General features: G+C 57.8%; 1 protein-coding gene across 3 annotated transcripts; it reads left to right on the forward strand.

Annotated features, from left to right (window-relative positions):
- Positions 1 to 251: 251 nt before the first annotated feature.
- On the forward strand, positions 252 to 14,980 carry TNFAIP8L1 (TNF alpha induced protein 8 like 1). Of its 3 annotated transcripts, none has more exons than XM_059388701.1 (2): positions 252 to 361; positions 12,803 to 14,980. In XM_059388701.1, the coding sequence occupies exon 2, from the start codon at positions 12,811 to 12,813 to the stop codon at positions 13,369 to 13,371; it is 561 nt and encodes a 186-aa protein (XP_059244684.1). In that variant the 5' UTR covers positions 252 to 361; positions 12,803 to 12,810; the 3' UTR covers positions 13,372 to 14,980. The 3 variants fall into 3 exon arrangements, with proteins under 3 accessions (XP_059244684.1, XP_059244685.1, XP_059244683.1); XM_059388702.1 differs by having other exon boundaries at positions 253 to 361; positions 12,806 to 14,980; XM_059388700.1 differs by lacking the exon at positions 252 to 361 and adding an exon at positions 1,582 to 1,632.
- The last annotated feature ends 1,284 nt before the right edge of the window (positions 14,981 to 16,264 follow it).

Here is a 16,264-nt window from a genome sequence, read left to right on the forward strand (position 1 = left end):
CATCCGGCGCGTTTCACGATTCCGGAGGAATCCCCCGGAGCCGTTCGGCCCCGCCCCAGACACCGCCCCCTTCCTGATAACTTGCTTTCATTGGGCTCTTCGTACACCGCCCGCACTGCCACTGGCTGATTCCACACCCTCGGCCCGCCCCTCCGTCGCGGGCCTTTCCGCGAGGGCGGGGGAGGGGCGGGGCCGCCGTGGTGGGCGGGGCTATGGGAGGGCGTGACCGAGCTTCCCCGCCCGCCCCGTCCAGTCCCTTCTCAGTCCTCCCGCGCGAGTCCCGCGGCAGCCCCAACGGCCCCTCAGAGGCGGCTGTACGGAGCCCCAACGGTCGGACCGACGGACAGGCCCCGGAGAGCAGGTGAGGGAGCGATGCCGGGGCGCCTCCCCATCTCGGCGCACCTCGGGGGCCACCTGGACGCCCCGTCTCTCTCGCCCCCACGCCCTTGCACTCCCTGCCTACCCCCTGCCTATCGGTATCCCTGCCTGAGTTTCCCCCTGTTTCTCCCTTTCGCTCTGGGTCCCGTCACTCTCCTGCTGTATGGGAGAAGGGGAAGACAGATCGGGTCTGAACTGCCCTCCCAAGCGTGGGGCTGTGCTCTGGGACCAGCGTCCCCGCACCCCCATGGGGACTCTGATGGACTCTGCCCCTTTCGCTGTGCAGGGTGCCAGGTGCTAGGGCCGGATTCCCAGATTCCAAAGTCGGGAGGGCATTTCAGGTAGTGGGCAGCCTGGCCAAACAAAGGTGCGGTGATGGGAATGTGTGTGGCTTCTGGCTAGTCCAGGCAGCCGGAAGAGCCATGGCCAGGCCCACCCAGACTGGCCACCTGGGAGCTTCCCAGTGGCCTGAAGCCTTGGCCTCAGTTTTGTCAGCTGTGAACTGGGACTGTAGCTGCCGAGGTAATTGGCAGGTGGCCTGACCTAGATCTGCGAGCATCACCGCCTCCTCTATCCTGGGGGGGCTCTCCTGGAGGAGGGACAGCCCCAGCTGTAAATGGGCCTCCAAGGTTGCTTCCGGAGCATATCTGCGGCCAGCTGCCGGAGCTGGATGCCCTGGGGAGGCCCACGGAGAAGTGCGGGCAGTTCAGCCTAGTGGTCGTGGAGTTCAGACCCTGGAATCAGACCGATAGGCTCCTGTTCTGCCACTCACCATGCTACCCAGCACAAGCGATTGGATTCTCTGAGCCTCAGTTTCCCATCTGTAGAATGGGAAGGGACCAAAATCCCTGGGGAAGAGGGCTGCTTCCAGGGTCAGTGCAGGAATGTGGGCCCTGCATGTCTCCTTCTGGTCCTCTCTCTCTCCCCTTCACTTACTCTGCTCCAACCAGACCAACCTCCACGTTCCTCCAAACTCCAGACGCGGTCCTGCCCCGGGGCCTCTGCGTGGGCTGTTCCTTCAACTGCCCTGCCAGGTCCATGGGCACCGACTTTAAAACATAACAAGTTGCCTAGATGGGCTGGGCCAAGAGACTGCCAGGCGAGGGCTGGGCAGCTGGGAGGAGCAGAGCGGGGCGGCCCTGGGACGCGGTACCTATGGAAACCAGAACAAAGACTTGTCGCCCCAGCCACACAAACACCTGGGCTGTGCTTCTCCCACTTGGCAGGCCTGGTGGCCTGGGATGCTGGTAGTAGGTGAGTGCCCAGACCACTTGGGGGCTGCTAGTGGGGGGCTTGAACCCCTCTCTGATGAGGGTGGGAGGTCCCTAACTGAATAGACGAGTCAGACAGGTGCAGATTGGGAGCCCTATGGGGTCCCCTGCTGCTGCATGGCCTTGGGCAGCTCAGATACTCTCTGAACCTGTTTCCTCATCTGAGGCCTGGGTAGGACAGGGGCCTTTTGGTTGCTTGGTGATCTGATATGGTGGGTTTAAGAGGCTTCAGTGTCCCTGTCTGTCGAATGGGGCCAGGAGACAGTGCCTGAGGACAAAGCTCCAGCTGTTGTGGCCGAAATGTCCCCGCCCAGAGTCAGAGGTTGAATAATGGCTGAGGCTCATCCAGGTACAGCCCCAGGTGTTAGAGACTTAGGGGAAGGGGTCCACAATCCCAGGTGTTAGAGACGGAGGTGGTTGTCCACGGCCCCCTGTGTTAGAGACAGGGGGTTGTCCATAGCGCCAGGTGTTAGAGATTGGGGGCTGTCCACTACCCCTGGTATTAGAGATGTAGAGGCGGGGGTCCACAGCTCCAGGTGTTAGAGACATAGAGGGGGCCGGGTCCATGGCCCCAGGTGTTAGAGACTGGGGGAGTGGGCTGTCGACGGCCCCCGGTGTAAGAGACTTAGATGTGGGGGTCCACAGCCCCAGGTGTTAGAGATGTAGGGGGGGCAGGATTGGGCCACTTACACAGCATGTGCACCTCCCCTGGGCAGCCCTTACCCCCACCCCTCCCCCACCAGATAACTCTCTGGGATCCCCCACCTGAGCTTTCCCGGAAGTTCCTCTGTCCCAGTCCTTGGGATCATCTAACACTGTTCTCCAGACCTCGACTTCCACTTCTGTCCAATGGGGTAGTGGAAGTTGGGGAGCATTTACCTGGGAGAGCCCCCACTCCACAGGAGGTTACGCAGCACTCCTATGTGACCTTGGGTTATCTCTGTCTCTCTCTGGGCCTCAGTTTCCCTGGCTGGACTGTGGGGCCTTTGGAGGAGCTCTCAGATCCTAGACCCCTCTAGAGCTGGGAGGTCATTTATTCACTCAACAGATTCTGAGCCCCTCTGTGAGCCGAAGCCTGGTACAGGGCGCCCACGGACATGGCACTGACCAAGGCCGAGTCGGTGTCGTCCCTCACTTGGCTCACAGATGGGACTTGGGAAACACAGGTGATCATCCAGAAATCTCATTCCACTTCCCCGTAACTGCATGAACTCAATGGAGAGACAGAGGGATGTGGAAGTTAGTTTAAATGGGGCATCTGAGAGGGACCCCTGAGAAGGGGACATCTGAGCTGAGGCCTGAATCCTAAGAAAAAAACAGCCACGTGGAGACCTGAGAGCCTTCCAGTTAGAGGACGCGGCCCGTGCAAAGGCCCTAGGGCAGGCCTGGACCGGGAGTGTTGGAGGGACAGTGAGGAGACCCATGGGACTGGAACAGAGCGAGTGAGGGGAAGAGAGGGGGGGAAGAGGGTGAGGTCATGGTCCTGTGGACTATGGGAAGAACTGGGGCTTTTACCTCCAAAAGGGGAGCTGTGGAGGGCTGTGGGCAGAGGAAGTGGGTCCCGATTCTGGCGATCACCGGCGCCCTCTGGTGGCCTCTTTGGGGAGGACGGATGAGGAGGCGAGAGAGTTTGAGCCGGAAGGAGGGCCCAGGGTTCAGGGAACTAGGATTCAGGCAGCAGAGAGGGGAGATGTGGGTGGAGCTGGGACTCCCCTAGGGGCTGCAGACACACTGGTGCCCCATGCGGGCCTCCTCCACTTGCTGTGAAACATCTTTTGCTGGGCCTGAGCCGCGGCCTGGCCTGGTCTTTTCTGTAGGGGGTGGGCTGTGCTCTCCTGTCATTCCTGCTCGGTGCCCAAGCTCTGCTTCCGTGGAAGTCTGACCATCACTGGCAGTGTCCTGGCTCCCCCGGCCACCCGGCAGGTGGCCAGACCCGGCTCATCCTTGGGGGGGCCCTGCCAGGGCTCTAGAGAACCCGTTTGAGAACCACTGAGGCCCCCAAGCCCCTCAGATGAGCAGATTTCTCTCTTCCTTTTGCCATATCCAAATTGGGCATCAACTGTGAGTTCTGAGCGGTGATTGGTAACAGGCCGACACCGCGGGGCCCTGGTGTCTCATGCGGCACAAGGACAGTGGCGGCATTTGCTGCTGTGGACGGAGGCCCTCCCGGGCCACCGCAGCCAGGGCTCGGAGAGGTGAGATGGAGAGGCCGGCCCGGCCCTGCTGAGCTGGTCCATCAATTATTGATGCCCTTTGTGTGGGACATGAAGAATTCATGCGGCAGGGATGGGCTCCCCGTGGCCCCGGGGCCTGCTGTCCTGGCCCAGCCCGGCTCACAAGAGCCCCTGCTGTCTCATCTTGCGGATTTTTTATGGCTGGGTTGTTAAACACAACCATTATTAAAAATGACAGACTATGAGCTTACATTGTATTTAAAATGAGGGTATAGAATAGTATTTGGCAATAAAAAGGAGGGAAGCGTTGACATGCGCAGCCCCGCGGACGGACCCCGAGCCCACAACACGCAGGGAGGGAACCAGACAGGAGGCCACACAGGGAGTGAGTCCACGCGTGTGACACGTCCAGACCAGGCTCCTCCACGGACGGGAAGGGGGTTCGTGGGGGCCAGGGGCTGGGGAGTGACCGCTGATGGGGGCAGGGTTGATTTTTGGGGTGGCGGAATGTTCTGGAGCTAGATAATGGCAATAGTTGCACAACTCTGTGTATATATGTAAAAACCACTGAGTTGTACACTTGAAAGGACGTGTTTTATGGTGTGTGAATCATAGGTTGATAAAAGTCATAAAAAAGCAAATGTTATAGTCAAAAATCATAACTTCCTACTTATTCTACCGTATTTTACTACGATCTGTACTCTTGAGGTCGTTTTTGTCTCTCGGATGTGGCTGGTGGAAATGATGAGCAGCTCTTCCCAGTTCCACCTTTGCTGACATCAAGTTGGAAGCTTGAAATTGGCCCCTGCGGGGGGAGCACGTACACCGTGGAAATTGGCAACTACTACACATCGGGGTTTGCTTTATTGTCCTGTTGATGGTCTAGACCAGGGGCTGGCATACTTTTTCTATGAAGGCCCGAGAATAAATGTTTTCAGCTCTGTTAAGCCACACAGTCTCTGTTCCATCTACCCAAGGCTGCCCTTATGGTACGGAAACGGCCCTAGATGGTATAGAAGGATTGGCTGCGGCCATGTGCCAATAAAACTTTATTTACAAAAACGAGCAGTGGGCCATGGTTTGCCAGCTCCTGGCAGAACTCAAGAAAGTGATGAAGAGAATGCCAGGGATGAGAATTAAACTCAACAGTGTGTCGGGTCCACAGTGGTTTCCTTGTGAAAAGCACAAGAGACTTGAGGAGACGCTCTCCGGCCCCGGGGTCGCCTGCCATCTGGCTCGGCACGGACTGTTGCTCTCGTTGCTGATGAATGCAGTTTTCATTCCCCTTGTTTCACGTTTGTCTGGATTGTTCCCATAAAGGAGAATGTCAGGTGACACCCCATGCCCAGAACTGCACATCTTTGTCAACCGCATCTGAAAGCCCAACGATGGATCCCAGTTTGGCGAAACTTACGGAGAGCGTTTTGCGAGAATCGATTTGGCTGTGGGACTCAACCCGGGGTTGCAGTGTGCTCAGTCCCAGTAGGATGGGGGAGGGCCAGGAGGAGTCTCCCCACTCCCAACCTCCAGGGCCTCCCAGCAAGCAGGGCCCGGGCAGCTTTCCAACCTCATTTCCCGCCCGTATTACCTGGGCTTCGGTTTGCATTCATTCATCAGTTAGTCATTCAACAATCCTCTGATGACGATCCACTGCCTGCCCAGGGCTCGGTACTGGGGACCCTGCCAGGACTAAGACAGACCCATTACCCACCCTCATGGCCTCGAGCCTAGCATAGGAACCCTGAGTCATGAATCCAGTACAATGAACTGTCACAAATAAGCAGGGTGAGGTAGAGACCGGGGGTGAATGATTCAGGAAAGCCTCTCTGAGCAGCGGGACCCTTATGCTGAGAACGCCCCCCGCTCCCCAGCCCTGGGAGAGGCACAGCGTGTGCACGGAGGGGATGGATGAGGCTGGAGCCCACTGAGCAATGGAGAGACAGAGGGGGTTGTGGCTGTAACGGGATAGACACTGGCCTGGGTTTGGAAACTGAAGGGACTGGAGGGAACAGGGTCCACTGGGAGGACACCATTCCCCGGTGTGTGCCCCTCACCTCTTGGGAGGCTCAGAGACAGTCCTGCCTCCTGTCTTTGCCTCTGCAGGTAAGCGATGTTAGAGCAGCCCAGAGGTTCAAGATCAGGGTCCATGGCCAGTTTGCAGGGTGTTTGGGAGCTGGAGTGCCCAAACTGGGGAACAGGACAAAGTTCCGAGTCCAGAAGGCCTTTGCCTGGGGTTGGCAGGAGAGGTATGGGCTGGACTCCACAGCTCTGGGGAAGAATGTGGACCAAGGACTCTAAACATGGACACCCATTTCATAGATGGGAAAGCTGCCCCCAAGGCCATGGGGCCTGTCTGGGGTCCCTGTGGGGAGATATCAGGGCTGTGGGAGGACCCAGACAGCGGCCTTCACTATCGTCACCACTCCTCTAATCCACCAGGCACAGTCCTGCCCCAGGGCCTTTGCAACAGCTGTTTCCTCTGCCGGGCTCACCTTTCCGCCAGACCTTGTCTTTCCATTCCCAGCTTTGGCAGCTCCACCGCAGAGAGGCCTTCCTGACCGTCCTGGCCAAGGTCACCTGCGGTCCCCGGCCACCGCTTCCCTGTCATCCTCGCCTCTTATCTCTCCCTGAGATGTCCCTGTTTGTATTTGTGTTCACTGGTTACTGGTGTCTCCTTTCAGCAAGGTCCCCCTCTTAGGGGACTATTTGGGAAATTTGGAGGGCTTTCTTGTTGCTTGTGGGGCTAACAGGACATTCTGGCTTTGGGGGGCAGGGAGCCGTGTGCCTTGAGTAGCCCCCTGACGCTCACAGCTTCCTCATGTTCTGCTGGAACCAGACCGGTAAGTGGGCTTTTGCAAGGTTTTAGTCCTCAGTGACTGTCCCCGAATTGCAGCTCCTGGGTAAATTTAGGGTAGGGTGGAGCTCGTTTCGAGAGGAATCTGTAGCTACAAGTTCACTGCCGTGCCCCGTAGGCAGATCTCCGAGAGATGTGCTCTATCCTCAAGCGTGGAGGGCCTGAGTTTCAAAGGTGGGGAATTCTTGTTGGGCAGCCCTGCGGTGCTAGCTGCCTACTGTGTGCCCGGCAAGGCAGAAGCGACTTACAAACCTTAACTCGTGTGACCCTTTTATTTCTCTTTGTACTACACTATGGGCCAAATACTGATTTTTCTTTTCTTTTTAATTATGGCTTTTTATTTTTTAAATTTTTTTTATTTTTTTAAGATTTGATTTATTGATTTGACAGAGAGAGAGAGACAGCGAGAGAGAGAACACAAGCAGATGGATGGGAGAGGGAGAGGCAGGCTTTCCGCAGAGCAGAGAGCCCGATGTGGGATTCGATCCCAGGACCCCAGGATCGTGACCTGAACCGGAGGCAGGTGCCCAATGACTGAACCACCCAGGCACCCCAAACCCTGATTTGTCAAATGTTCAATTTATTTAACATTTTAAATATGAGGCATAAAACATACATAGTAAGGGGCAGAGAGCTATAAAATATATATACTTGGTTTTTGTGGGTTTTTTTTTTTTTAAGATTTTATTTATTTATTTGTCAGAGAGACCATAGGCAGAGTGGCAGGCAGAGGCAGAGGGAGATGCAGGCTTCCCACCAAGGAAGGAGCCCAATGTGAGACTCGATCTCAGGATGTTGGGATCATGACCTGAGCCAAAGGCAGCTGCTTAACTGACTGAGCCACCCAGGTGTCCCTAAAATATACACACTTAATATATATAGTAAGTGTTCAGTTTGATGAGGTATAACCCACATACCATAAAATTCACCACTTTAAAGTGCTCAACTTCCAGAACATTCCCTCTCCCCAAAAAGAAACCCCATCCCCATCAATAGTCACACATACCCCTGCCCCACTGACCATTGTCTGCCTTCAGCTCCTGTCCCCACAAGCCCCCTTCCGGTCCATGGAGGAGCCTGTTCTGGGCGTGTCACATGCGTGGACTCACACCCCATGTGGCCCTCTATGTCTGGTTGCCTCCCTACGGGTTGTGAGTTTGCGATCCATCCCTGGGGCTGCACATGGGGGCGTCTTGCTCTTTCTCGTGGCTGTGGGACATGCACGTAGGGGGTGCACATGCTGTGTGTGTCCTTTCACCCATTGAGGGCCACGTGATTGGCCCCACTGTTTGGCTGTATGAATCATGCTGCTGTGCACGGGCGCGTGCAAGCTTGCGTGTTTCATATGTTCTCATTGCTTTTGGGGAGCTACCTAGGAGCGGAATTGCTGGGTCGCTTGGTAAGGCTGTGTTTGAGGAGCAGCCAAAACGTGGGTTTTCACAGCAGCCGCCCCATTTCTCACTGCCCCCAGCCTTAGTTTCTCATGATGGCCTGTTGCTGTAGTCACAGCCCCCCCACCGGCAGGGGGGTGGGAGGCGGTGACAATTTTGACAGGCATCTCCCTAGCAGCCAGTGAGGTTGAGCAACTTTCCAGCTGCTGGTTGGCCATTGATGTTTCTTCTTTAGAGTAAGACTAGATTTTTTTTTTTTATTGAGATATAAATTCACATGCCATAACCCATCCCTGGAAAGTGTACACTTAGATGCGTGTTAACAAAATCACAGAGTTTTATGACCATCAAGCTTGATGGCTTTTTAAAGACCATCTGTAAAGACCCAGATGGAGGTCCTAGACCCTTCCCCAATCAGTCTGACTCAGAATACCACCTTTAGGGGCACCCGGGTGGCTCAGTAGGCTAAGCCTCTGCCTTCAGCTCGGGTCATGATCTCAGGGTCCTGGGATGGAGCCCCACATTGGGCTCTCTGCTCAGCAGGGAGCCTGCTGACCCCTGCCCCCTCCTGCCTCTCTGCCTACTTGTGATCTCTGTCTGTCAAATAAATAAATAAATCTTAAAAAAAAAAAAAGAATACCACCTTTATACCATCAGTTTATGTTTTTAAAGATTTAATTTTTTAAAGATTTTATTTATTTTTGAGAGAGAGAGAGAGAAAGGGTATGCATGAGTTTCGGGGAGGGGCAGAGGGAGAAGGAGAAGCAGGCTCCCGCTGAGAAAGGAGCCCAATGCAGGGCTTGATCCCAGGACCCTGAACTGAAGGTAGATGCTTAACTGACTGAGCCAGCCAGGCGTCCCCTATTTTGTTTTTAAGCTGGCAGGTACAGGTAGGCAGTGGTGTCTGCAGACTCCATTCCAGGGAAATGGGGGACCTGAATTATTTTGTAATAAGGTGGCCAGCATCTTAAAAGCTGGAGTCCCCCAGAAGGCAGGGACGAGATCTCATTTGGTCGTCCCGATATCCCCAGTGCCTGGCACACAGTTGGTGCTCCCTAAATGCTCGCTGGCGACTGAATGAGTGTTCAGCCGAGCCCTCCATCCTCTAGCAGGCTTATTTAGCTTTAACAAAAATGGAATGCTCGGGCCCTTGGTGGCCAGACCAGGCACACTGACCATCTGGCCCTGGAGCCCCTCGGTAGTTCCTGGGAAGGCATTGCCCCAGAAGGGCCGAAATGGCTCAGCCTGGCCGCCTCCTGGCTTGCCCGCCCGCGGACCTGGGGGAGTGTGCAGGAAGGAAGGAAGGCCGGGGTTTATTTTCGTCCGTGGCCTGCTCCCCTGGGATTGTAGTCATCTCCTTGTCTGCCTGCTTGGATCGGGGGTTTCTAGCAGAACAATGGGTCAGGGAGAAGGGGTCACGCAGCTGGGCTGGCCCAGGTGTGAGCAGGTCTGGGGGCTGGCTGGAGGGGTTAGGAGTGTGGAGGCCCGGATGGAGACTGCAGCTGCCTCGGCCCACCCCCTTTTCCTTCTGAGCTTAGGAGGAAGGTCCTGCTCGGGGGCCCAACTCCCCTCCAGAACCAACACGCTCAACCAGCACGTGCAGATTGGACCAGAGAGGGACAGAGCCCCTCCACCCTGCCCCCGAGGGTCACACAGCAACCAATAGGCAGCAAGGCCTGGGCTCCAGGTGCCTGGGCCTCCTCCCTGGACTCAGGGAAAGTCCTTTCCCTCTCTGAGCCTGTTTGTCCATCAGTAAGCTGGGGAGACTGAACCCAAGGCCTTAGGGCTTAGGGGTCCCTTCTCATTTCTGATGTTCGTGGATGTCCTTTCCTTCATGCATTCAGTAAACACTTATGGGGTGCCTGCTGTGTACCAGGCCCTGGGCTGAGCATGGGAGGCACTGTGTGAACAAGGGAGCGCTGGCCCCTGGCTGCACTGTCAGGCCAGGGAGACGAACTGTGAAATCAAGGTGTGCAAGGCCAAAATGGGAGCATGCCTGGGGTGCTATGGGAGGCTTCCAGGAGGAGGTGACTCTGACACTGAGACTTAGCTGAGCAGTTTACAGGATGAGTAACAGGGAGAGGAGTGGTCCCGGTGCAGGGAACGGAATAGAACATTCTAGAGAAACCAGTGGGAGGGCATCTGGGAGGCACAGGTACTTCTTTGGCAGCCTGAAGCTGCTGGGGTCCTTTTCCCAGAGAATGTCACAGATAAGTGGGGCTACGCCTTCAGGGAGCTGAATGTCAGAATTCTAGCCAGTGGCATCCAGCCCCTGGCCCAGGGGAAGCTCACAGCCTGGGGTGGGCATTGGGGTTGGCCACAATCTTCTGCCCTAGGACAGAGTTAGTTCAGTCTTTCCCATTTTACAGATGGGAAACTGAGGCACAAGGCAGTTATGTTGCTTGACTACACAGTCAGATCTGGGAGCAGGTCCTAAATAGTGGGGCTAGATTTGTCAGTAGAACAGCTCCTGGCCCTTGAAAACTCGAGGTGATCTGCAGGCACCAAGTGGGGAAGGTGAAAAAGAGTAGGCCTGCAGAGGTGGTCATTTGCTGTATTGCTGTGTGGCCTCGAGGAAGTGGCTAAGCCTCTCTGAGCCTGTGTAATTTCTTCAGCAAACTGGCAACCAGCCTACTGCCTGGTGGAAATGATGAAACGGGCACATGCTGTGGGCTCAGGGCCCACCACGTGGTGCTGAGTCTGCAGCGCCCCCCCCCCCCCCCGCTCTGGCCCAGGCCTGCGTAACCCCACATGCTGGGGACGCTGTGGGGGGCAGGGAAGGCAGTCCTGCCATTCCCTGTGCCCACCTTGACCTCTGAGGGCAGGCGAGGGGGCAGCCCAGGGGGTGGGACTTCTCTCGGGGTGTGAGCTCACACAAAGACAGGCTTTGTGGGGGCTCTGGGGGCTGAGCAAGCACCCCCGCAGCCTCCCTGGTCTGGCCGCCTGGGGCCAGGGTGGAAGTGCATTTCTATCAGGGTCTGGGACACTGGGTGAGGGCTGGGGGTGGGTCTCCGGCTCGCCTCATTCATTTTTCTGGAGTCTCCAAAGACACAGCGGGTAAGGAAGCAAGCCCCTCGCCTCCCCTGTTGGTTGGGGTGAGGCTGGCCAGCTGGGGAGTGAAGGCAGGCGGGGTGGGGCAGGGCAGTGTTGGAGGAGTCCCTGGGGCACTGCGTGGCCCAGAGGAGGTGCCTCACCGTCAGTGTGGTTGTTCGGGGATGGCTTCCAAGCTGAGCTGAGGGATGAAACTTCAAGAAGGCGGGGGCCTGGGAGCCAGGGCTCCAGGGGCATGAATAGGAGTTCACTGGGGAGGGTACGGCACCTGAGGCGTGGGGCCAGGTCTCGGGAGCCATGGGAGCTGCTGGCTGGTCCTCGGAAGGGAAGGGTCATGCCCAGATATGCAGGTTGGGAAGAACCCTGGCCCCCCCTCGGCTTCAGAGCTCAGGGCATCTGGAAGTCAGCCATGGGGACAGGTGTGAGGAACAGACAGAGATTGTAGTCAGAGGCCTGGTCACTGTGCCCTAAGAGCTGGCCTGCCATTCTTCTTGGCCATTGTCCCGGCCCTTTCCTGAGTGGAAGTGATCTCAAGTCAGTGTGTCTAGATCAGAGGTGTCACTAGAACAATGTGTTTCTAGAAACCTCACACATGGCCCTCACCCCTGGTCCCAGAGCCCAGGCTGCTGTCCACCTGACTCATTCCTCGCTGGAGGAGGGCCTCAGGGCTGTCTGCTGTAAACATGCCAGGCTGGGGAATTGGTAGTAACTGGGCTCCTCCACCCTAAACAGCCCAGGGCTTGGGGCCTGGGGCCCCCATCCTACTGAACTTCAGGATAGGGTGGGGAATGACAAGCTGGACTGGGGGAGAGGGGATGGAATCGGCCTGTGATAACTCACCTTGAGCCTCTCCTCAGCCCACAGGGAGGATATGTTGGGTCTGTGGACTGGAGAACATCCTGTCCAGATTTCACCATTATGCATTCACTCTTTTGACTTTACCCTTCCTTCCTCCTCCTCCCTCCCTCTTGTCCTTCCTTCCTTTATTTTTAATTATTTTTAGATTTTATTTATTTGAGAGAGAGAGCACAAGCAGGGGGAGTGGCAGAGGAAGAAGCAGACTCTCCAAAGAGTAGGGAGCCCTATGCGGGGGCTCGATCCCAGGACTCTGTGATCATGACCCAAGCCAAAGGCAGACACCTAACCAACAGAGCCACCCAGGTGCCCCTCTTTCTCTTTTTAGAAACGAATTCCCTTAGATCCCTTAGTGTCCTCTGGGTCCGCATCTTTTCAGTGTGACTGCTTGTTTTCAAGGGCTTTTCTGTGTAGGTATCCTGCCTGTTCTTGTGCTCTATGCTCTAGCTCCTCTGGGCTGCAGAGTGTGAGGTCTGCCGTCCCTCTGCCCACCTTCTCACCTGTCCCTCCCTCCTCCAGGAGGCCTGCCTGCATCCCTGCCTCTCAGGGGAGCCCCCACAATGGCATCTTGTAGCTCCTGAGGGTGGGAAGGGCCACGTGTCCCTGACTTGCCTCCACCCCACACCCAGCCCTGGCGCCCAGCAGGTGCTTCTGGCTGGTGTGCCAAACCGCAGGCTCCCGTGGGTGGGGCTCCCTGGGGCTGGGCCGCCCGCATGCGCCCATTTCACAGACCAGCACACCGTGGCAGCAAACACAAGGGGCCTGCCGGGAAGGTCCTGGAAGGGCTGGGGGCCATGGGGACTGACATCCGTGTGCCTCTCCTCCCAGCAGGGCTGATGGACGCCTTCAGCACCAAGAGCCTGGCCCTGCAGGCCCAGAAGAAGCTCCTGAGCAAGATGGCGTCCAAGGCCACGGTGGCCGTGTTCATCGACGACACGAGCAGCGAGGTGCTGGACGAGCTGTACCGCGCCACCAAGGAGTTCACCCGCAGCCGCAAGGAGGCCCAGAAGGTGCTCAAGAACCTGGTCAAGGTGGCGGTGAAGCTGGGCGTGTTGCTGCGCGGCGGCCGGCTGGGCGGCGAGGAGCTGGCGCTGCTGCAGCGCTTCCGCCAGAGGGCGCGCTGCGCGGCCATGACCGCCGTCAGCTTCCGCCAGGTGGAGTTCACCTTTGACCGGCGCGTGCTGGCCGCCGCCCTGCACGAGTGCCGGGACCTGCTGCACCAGGCCGTGGGCGCGCACCTGACCGCCAAGTCCCACGGCCGCATCAACCACGTCTTCGGCCACTTGGCCGACTGCGACTTCCTGGCGGCGCTCTACGGCCCCGCCGAGCCCTACCGCTCGCACCTGCGCCGCATCTGCGAGGGCCTCACCAGGATGCTGGACGAGGGCAGCATATGACCTATGACCTCAGCGCTGGGTTTCCTGCGGGGCGACGCCAGAACCTCCTTTCTCCCATCCAGTTCTGGCCAAACCGCCCCTTTGGAGAGGATGCTAATCTGTGGGAGGCAGTGGCTTTAAGGACTCTTGTCGCCTCCCCATCCACCCCGTCTCCGTCTCCGGGGGAGAAAAGCTCAGCCGGCCAGCCTGCGGCCTCCCCGGGCACCCCAAGACTGCTGCCTGCCGTAACCCACCTGACCTGACCTGACCGGCACCACCCCTCCAGCCACCAAAGGCCCCAGAAGTTGGCACTTGTCACTTAATGACATGAAGGGTCGTGGGGAACCAGAAGGGAGTGTTACAGGGTGAGTGGCATCTCCCCACATTCTTTGAAGTTGTAGCCCCCAGGACCTTTGAATGGGACCTTCCTGAGGAATAGGGTCATTGCAGATATCATTAGTCAAGATGAGGTCACACTGGTATATGGCTGGGCCCCCGGTCCTTGTAGGAAGGGGAACTTTTGAAACTCGGGGGGTGGGGGGCCGCCTGGAACGGCCCAGCTGACACCCAGATCACAGGCTTCTGGCCTCCAGAACAAGAGGGAACACCTTGCCGTTGCTGCCACAGCTGGGCCGGGGGGCCCTCAGTTCCAGCAGCCCCAGGAGCACCAGGAGCCCAGGAGACTGTTGAGGGGGGTCTGCTGTCAGCAAGGATGCCTTGATGGGGCTGGAATCGCAGCCCAGACTCCCACGTGGGAGGGGACAGTGCATGTCCCTGACTTGGGGCTCCAGGGTAAAGCCATCTGTGACGCATGCCCATTTGAAGACGATTATCTCACATGTTTGGCAGACCAGCGGCAGCTGTGACCAGACCTCATAGGCAACGCTCAACGGATTTGGGCTTTGGCGACACCGAGAGGATGCAGGGATGCTCCGCTCAGGGTGCAGATGGACGGGGGGTGGGGGGGTGAGGGGGCGTGGGAGTGTAGCGGTGTCCTAGCGGGCAGCAGGTGCGCCCTGGCAGGCCTGGGGAGGGGGCACGAGGCCTGCACACCTGAGAAGACCGGTGTGGTGGGCCCCATCCGTTGTTCGAGACACCAGACATTAAGGAAAGTGCACGTAACCATCTAGACGTGCGATTTTCCCCGACACTTGCCTGAGCCCGCACTGGCCGTGGGTGCGCTGCGTCAACCTCGCCCCTCCGCCCGCCAGTCCCCACCACGCCCTTCCACCTCCCCCTGGCCCCCTGCCCGGGCTAACAGAGCACCATTGCTCCAGGTGCGCCACAGCCTTTCTCTGGTTGGGTGTCTGCTTCCCTGAGAAAGCCAAGGTTCTCCCGCCGGGACCCAGCTGTTCCCACCCCTACCCCACCCCCTAAGGCAAACTGGTACTCCCATCTTCCATTCGAGACCAAACGTGTGTCCTGAGCACCCGAGAAGCCCCAGCAGAAGGCAAGCCTTTGTCCTGGGCTTTGCACCCTGAATGCATCCACATGCACACCGCTTTGTGACTGGTGCCCCGCGGGGCTGTCCGGCCTGTCCTGACTCTTTGTAAAATTTTGAGGTTTAATTTAGAAAAACCAAAGAGCACTACAGAACTGTTTCAATAAAAGCACGCAACTGTTTGCATTATGTGGGACTAGCGAGTAAATTGCTGTTGCTAACAGCTTGCTTTTGCCCTCCAAGGGCTCCTCCTTTTCAAACCGCGCTCGCGTGTAACGTCACACGCGTCACAGGCCTGAGGTCCTTGCTGAGAGGTTCAAGGTCCACTCCCCCAGGGCCTGGGAGGGAGGAAGTGTGGGCCTGCAGAGCTTGGCACGCAAACGAGGGAGGGTTTGGCTTAGCTCAGTGAACAAAGACCCCAAGGCCAGGGTGGGTTCCCTTTTGAGTCCAGCGGGGAAGATCTAGAAAGATGCCTGCAAATGGCTGGTGGGGGCGAGGATGACTAGTTTGCATCCGGATGTCCTGCCGTGTCCCAGGACCCAGGAGCCACCGCTATGCAACCTCGATGAGTCCCCGGGATTCAGAAGCGGTCAGTGATTCCAGGCTGACCGTGGACACATCCGTCTCTCCTGCCGGGGTCAGGCCCACAGGACTTGCAGGGATCCCAGGGGCCATGTCACTCCTGCCAGTTTCCTGCTGCCTTGTGTCTGCAGGTGGCCCTGGGCAGCCCGCCATCTACGGTGTGCTGTGGTGACACACCCTTCGGTTTTCCGTCCACTGAACTCCAAAACCGGAGTGACAAAGGCTTCAGACCCTCCCTGAGGTCCCCATACCTGCCAGTCCTCAAAGTACATCCGTTCTTGAGTGGGGCGAACCCCCTGTGGACACATGTGCCCTTGAGCTGGACAGTGAGTGATGGGGGGGTCTTCCTCCCGAGTATCTCCGGGGCTGCGGGGGCCCCTGCCGCTGCCACACGCTGTGATCACCGCTGTCCTTCACGCTCCCGTGCACGTCTACGGGACACAGTCCCACTCTGCTCCCCACAGGTGTGCGAACTGGGGCAGGAACCCTCACACCTGCTTCTCTGGCAAGTGGGGTCATGCCGCGCCCAGGTCCTCATGCTGGCATGAAGGAGGTGGCCAGGCGAGTAAAAGGGGAGGGGCCCCTCCGTGGATCCCAAGTTGTGATTCCGATGAGCCAGGATTCCGATTCGCAGCCCACGGATTCTTTTCCGTCCGTTTGCTTGCGAGAAGGCTTGGTCGGAGGGCAGGCGGAGGGGCAAGCTGGGGTCAGGCTCCCAGGCCCCGCTGCTGGGGGGGCAGGATCTTCTGAGCGGCTGGGGCATCTCGGGGTTTTATCTGTTTGCCTGTGGGTGTTTGTGGTTGCTGCTGTTTTAAGTTGCGACCCGCAATCCGACTTCAGAAAGAGAAAGCCAAGCAGCCGGGTGCAGGAGAGGTCTGTCCCCCGCACTCC

Source organism: Mustela nigripes, chromosome 2 (genome assembly GCF_022355385.1).
Source record: "Mustela nigripes isolate SB6536 chromosome 2, MUSNIG.SB6536, whole genome shotgun sequence".
NCBI lineage: Eukaryota > Metazoa > Chordata > Mammalia > Carnivora > Mustelidae > Mustela > Mustela nigripes.